At 43.3% G+C, this 6,000-nt stretch overlaps 1 protein-coding gene across 3 annotated transcripts in view; it reads right to left on the bottom strand.

The window, feature by feature from the left end:
* Positions 1-1,639: 1,639 nt before the first annotated feature.
* Positions 1,640-6,000, bottom strand: part of ETV6 (ETS variant transcription factor 6) — a 140,684-nt gene continuing 136,323 nt past the window's right edge. For all 3 annotated transcript variants that reach the window (XM_026114104.2, XM_026114105.2, XM_026114106.2), the window contains one exon: positions 1,640-5,633. In XM_026114104.2, the coding sequence (XP_025969889.1) occupies positions 5,528-5,633 (106 nt within the window). In that variant the 3' untranslated portion in view covers positions 1,640-5,527. The remainder of the gene's footprint in view (positions 5,634-6,000) is intronic.

The following is a 6,000-nucleotide window of genomic DNA, read 5'->3' as shown; positions in this document are numbered from 1 at the left end:
AAGCAGCAGCTTGGGTTTCAAACTGAAATCAGAATTGCCTTAATCAGTTTAAACCTTTGAGGGAAAAAAAGGATGTGCTTGTTTGCTGATACCTCACAGATGGACACTTATCTTGGAGAAGTGAAAAAGTTCCTGCTAAAGATTGCTTTAAAATAGGTATCTCTGTAATTAAAAAATGCCTCCGTCAGTGCCTTGCTGGCAGCCTCTCTAAGTCACAGGGTTTATGGACAGTAACTGAGCTCCTCACTGACACCCTTGCAAATTATCTCCCAGCCAAAGCTAGGGAATATAATGGAGAAAGTTTGCATTGTGGCTGCCTGTGCTAGCTGTAGTCTACAAATATGTGCATCATCCATGATCGCCTAGCTTGTCTCAGCCTGGTGTCTTTCTTTTTAGTGCTGATCCGATTTTGAAAATGGAAGGCAAAGATGTAATTTAGCATGTGCTTTTTGGGTCTCTTCTGTGCTGGGATGGCTGAAGGATGTTCTCTAACTTCTCTCTGGATTTCACAGGCAGCACCGAGACTAATTGTCACTGGCGCACTAGTTGAAACCACTGAAAACTTCCTCCATACTCTGCCTTCAAACTGCAGCATTTGCTATAGAAAGATGCAATGGTGTATAGAATACATTATTTCCTCTTCTAAAATGAAGGGAAATGGCCTGAAGGGACAGAATTATGGAGCAACACACTCAGAGAGTTTCCTCTTTGTGTGTTGTCTGGGTTCAGAGAGTGGTTTGTTTAGTGCTTATTCCTTTGCCTCGTGATATAAAACACTTAGTAGCAGCTATCTTGAGGAGCATTAACCCTCCACAGGCCTGACATTGTCATAAGTGCTAATAACACCACCTACCAGGAAAGAAGTACTGCAATAGGAAGTGATTTGCAGCAGTGAGCAGTTTGTGCCACATTGTCGTCTTGTCCTCTTAGGAGAAGGCTGGTGGCACCAAACCTATTTGCACAGGTCCCTGGGTCTTGCCGGGCTCAGGGAGTGGACTGGATAACACATGTTGGAAGTGCAGCGCATTACTGGTAGTGTTTCTAGCCCTATTTGCAAAGACAAATGCCACAGAAAAAATTCTTGCTGTCAAACTACTTGAACTATGTTTAGCTATATAAGAAAAAGCTGCAGGTGTCATCACGCTGCCTCATTTTTGTTTTTTGCTTCTATGCCCTCTCTGAGACACAGGAAAAGGACTAGGTACATTCATCTAGACACTAGTGGGGTGCTCTACTGATCTCTAATGGCAGGCAACAAAGTAAATACTCCAAGGGACTGGATTAGCTTTTCCAAAGAAAGCTTCCTAGGGAAGATGCAGGCTCCGTTCACATTGGTTTGGGCATGGGAAGCCTGCAGGTTTCTTTTCATGACTGAAAACAACTGCTATGTGCTGTAAATACTTGGGTACCATCGTTCTTAAAAAACAAAGGAGCTTTTAGCAATGATTGCACCAACAAAATTTGGTATTCCCATTTTTATATTAAATTTTTTTATTGAGATGATGTAATTACAGGCATTTTAAAAATTATTTGCAACTCACTGGCCCTGAGAATAGGCTTTTTTTTGTTTGTATGTTTTGTTACATTCATTTGATTCAGTCCCTTAAACCCCACACCTTAAAAAAACAAAAAGCCATCATGAATAAAAACAGACTAGAATTTTATTAAAAAAAGAAAATCTTGAACTGCTGCATTCAGGATTTGCACATGGTTGCAGCCTGACAAGGAGAGAGCAGAAGAATGCATGTGTGGAGTGGGAAATCCAGGGAGGGCTGCAGCAACTTAGTGTTCACGTAAAGGGCCCCAGTAGTGTTCTCGGGATGGACTGGCAGCCCAAAGGTCTCCAACTTGACTCAGGAAGATGTTTTGTCGTGGAACCACAGTGTGTCCTGCCTGCCTGACTTGTGGTTTGCTCAGAATTGTAGCAACTCGATGGCAGTGAAGGTCCCACTTAACCACATAATGTGAAGATCCATTGTTGGGCATTTCTTAGACTCTTTTTCCCTTTTCCACCTTGCTTTGATGCAAAAGGCAGAAAGTTTGGCTGCTTTGCTGCTGGCAAATTCTACACTGAGAATTTGGAAACTGGGGAGGGGCATTAGGGTTGGTGGCAAAACAGCATTACCTTTGCTAGCCTAGACTGGTAGCCCAGGGTTCCTGTAGCTCAGGACGTTAACGCTCTGTTTGCACTCCATGTATTTGCCATGTGGATGTGAGGTAGACGGGGATCTGCCTCCTGCAACTGGTGTAGCCTGGTTTGGGGTTTCATTTTTTAATTATCACTGGTCAACTTGCTTTCAAGGCCCCAAGGGAATTTTGAATTGTGGGGGTCCCACAACATGTCACAAGCCCCCGCAGTCTGAGCAGCTGCGGTGTCACCTGTGCCACTCACTCCTGCTCTCCTCCCTGCACCACACAGACCCAGGGCAGGGAGGGGACAGCACAAGCCAGGGCAGTCCGTTGTGGGAATGGCCTGGTCCAAGCACAGAGACTGTTTTCATTTTGGCTAACATGAGGCTTGAGAGAACTTCTTCCATACAGTTATGGTGGAGAAGAAATTAAGCCTTTACATACGACTGGAAGATACTTCCCAACAGTCACCAAAAATATTTGTTTCCTTTGACTTAGATTTTGCAGATGAAAGTGATTGTATTTTTGGTGACCATTCATCTACAAAATTTTCCCATGGGGAAACGTGTGATTTCAGGATTCCTTGCTTTTTCCTGTTTTACGCAGTGCTGAAGATGAACTCTATGAGCATATGGGCTTATACTGTTGGATTGTCTCTAGTTCCTTGCATTTTGCAACATTCACCTTGGGCATGACAAAACCTGTGGCTTAGCAGAGCACTTTAAATATAAGGGTTCCTATCTTTGTTTTTTCACCATCTCATAACAGTAGCTGGAGCAGAAAATAAAAAGAAAGAAAAAAAAAAGAAAATAATGCTGTTCACGCAGTCATCACAAGCAGAACAGTACAGGATACAAATTGTTTCCAGCACAAACCCTATTTCTTTCTGCCACTGAGCATCCTAAAAGATAGAAGAAACCAGCAAGGACTTTTCTTTACATTGATTGCTTTGGATCTTTGCATTTCCTCTCTCCTTCACATTCTTCTCTGACGTTTTTTTTAATGTCTCCTCTGCACCATGCATTGAGCAAGAGGATGCACCTTGTCCCCTTCACCCAGCTGTGAGCAGCTGCTCCTGAGCCAGGGCTGCAAACTGTGTGCTCTGAGGCAGGGTAACTGAGCACAGTAACTCCTTGGCCCTTTGTTCTCAAGGCCCTTTGGTTTCAAATCTGTGACCGCTGACATCCCTCAGCACCTCCCAGTTTCACACCTCAGGAGCTCAGAGCATGGCAGAGACACAGGACAGGCCATCCGCTCTTCTCTCTGATACATGCTCCCGTGTCTTTTGAGGCAGAAAAAGTCAGAGTACTTGGTGTGCTGGGTCTTGTAATATATTGACTAAGGATAAAACAAATGCAGCTGGGAGAGATGTACGCTCTGTCTTTCATCAGATACTAGCCCTGAAAAATCTCTCCCCATTTTAGGATGCCTATCTCTGCCCTTAACAAAGCCTTTCCTTCTACAGTTTGTGACTCAAAAAAGGCTTTTGTGAAAGTGGACTACCTCTGCTTAAACATACAGGACACAACTCATTGCCAAATAGCATTTTTTTCTGGATAGATTAACCTTCTTGTTAAATATGTAGTAAGATCAAATATTGTGTTGGTTTAATAGCTGATAAAAGCTCTATCATGGGAATGTACCTAGTTTTTTTTGGTTCCATTTCTACTATGTATGTTCCCATAATAGAGGCTTTCTGTTTTTAATCAACTGGTGTGGACTTGCTTTCTTCCAGACATCATGTGATTCCTGTACAGTTTCTCTGTACATCTTCTCCCTTTGCAAATATAGTTTCTGTTGCTAGATATTCCTTCAAATAACAGGGACCACTGATGATGGATTACTGCTTACCTGGACACCATAGACTTTCCTGTCATCATGGCCTAAGCAATGTAAAATGAGAAAGGCCAGAAGTTTCTCTAGTATTGGGCATTAAAGACTGCTGAACTTTGTGCCAGCAAATTAGGCATGGCTCTTTCGCCTCACGCGAAGTACTCTCACTGCTGCAAATCGAATTGGGGGTGTAACAAATGGGGCATCCTCCAATTAAAGCAAAATCAAACACCAAGAAAGCAACATGGTTGTAGGGTTTTCTTTTCTTGTCTTTCAAATCATGTCAAAAATGGGCAAGGGGAGACAGGAGCTGTTGATGGCAGAGCTGTGGCGTGGGAGAGGGCAGTGGGAGGCATAAAGATACCAAACCCCAGAACATAGCCAAGATCAATTACAAAGTATCAGTAGAGCTATCTGGCCTCCAGCTCTCTACTCTCAGTTTTCAGATAGGTGAATCATCTACCTCTCCAGGAGCACAAATGGATCCTGGAGAGGTTTCTCAGAAACACAAACCACGTAATGGGGCCCTTTGCTTTCTCCCTAAGATTGCAAGCACATGCAGGGAAAAAAAAAAAAACCTCCCTTGTGTAATCACAGAAGTTTCAGCCTTAGCTTTTTGATAGAAGGCTTTTAGCTGAAATTCTGCATGTGGATATGTTGTGGGGTTCATATCTATCTATCTATATATATAAAATATATATACATGTGTGTGTACATATATATATATACACACATACATACATACATATATATATATATATATTACCCCCACCCCATTCTATCACTTCTTTACTAGTTGCGGGGGGGAGGGAATATGTCAACATCAGGCTATTGCAGAGGTTTGTCACATTTATTTTTCTCCTCCCCGGAGCACTTAGGTGATTGGTTTTGGTCCATATGCCAGTAGTTAACAGCAACTTGCAGGACTTGCTGTGAGCCCAAGCTATGCTGGGAAGATGTCCCAGCCTACATGTGAAGGGTGACTCCTCTTCATTGGACAGATATGTGTGGTAAATTCTTTTGGTAGCTTCAAGACATTTCCCAGTGGCAGCACAAGTAAATGGATCCGAACAAACCAGAAACCCGTGAGCAAATCCCTTCCGTGTTGCTACTGTTTTATGCGGTGTTATATCATGAGACTTGCACAGAAAATAAGAGCACTCTATTTCCATAGGAAAGCTTTCCAAAAAAAAAAAAAAAAAGCAAAATCTGACGTCTTGTCCTATGTGAGATAAGAAAAGTCAAACTGCATGTTTATTAAGGAAAAAAAACAAAAAAAACCAAAAAACTGAAACAAACCAAAAAGAAAGAAGGAACTCAAGGGAGACTCTGTAGGAACAGTGAAGTAGTGCATAAGTCCAGGCTTTCTCCCCTCTACTTTGCTGCCAGCACCACTTCTGCCTGTTAGTTTGTTTTGTTAAGGTGCTTCAGGTCCTGCATGGTCTTCAAGCTAAGCGGCGACCCCAAGTTCTGCTCTGTGTGTTGCTTCCCCCTCCCAAACCGTGCCGGCCATCCGGGCAGATGTTTCTCCCATGGGCCCACAGAGGCAGTGCACCGCTTCTCTTCAGCACTCATCTTCCTGGTATATTTGTTCATCCAGTTCCTGGGATTCAAGGTGCTCGAGACGGTCTGTTCGGCCACTCATAATCTCATCTGGGGTCTTCATGAACCTGCAAAACAGAGAGGCAAGTGGATTTCCCAGTGGTCTCAGCCTTTACCTTCATAAAGGTGCTGAGGTCCCTGAGCTCTACAGCACCCAAATTCGTCTTTGCTGCATCCTCCCAGTGACCTTGTAGTTACCAGCCTTTCCCCCCGCCTATTGGTGTCTTCCCTCCTCCTTACCTGAGAAGGCAATCAAAAAAAATCACAAGCATTTACTGCTGCCCCTTTTTTAAATGTCCAAATTTGAACCAAAACACATAGTCTTTCCCAGGGATTGATATTCACTGAGTCTCTTCCCTCATTTTGTTTGCTGTTGCTGTTTGAGATGACAGTATGTCACATGTCCACTGCTTTACGGAGGCTGGCGACAGAAAT

This window comes from Dromaius novaehollandiae, chromosome 1, assembly GCF_036370855.1.
Source record: "Dromaius novaehollandiae isolate bDroNov1 chromosome 1, bDroNov1.hap1, whole genome shotgun sequence".
In the NCBI taxonomy this organism is placed as follows: domain Eukaryota; kingdom Metazoa; phylum Chordata; class Aves; order Casuariiformes; family Dromaiidae; genus Dromaius; species Dromaius novaehollandiae.
The sequence above is the reverse complement of the archived record's forward strand: the minus strand, read 5'-3'. Positions and strand labels throughout refer to the sequence as shown.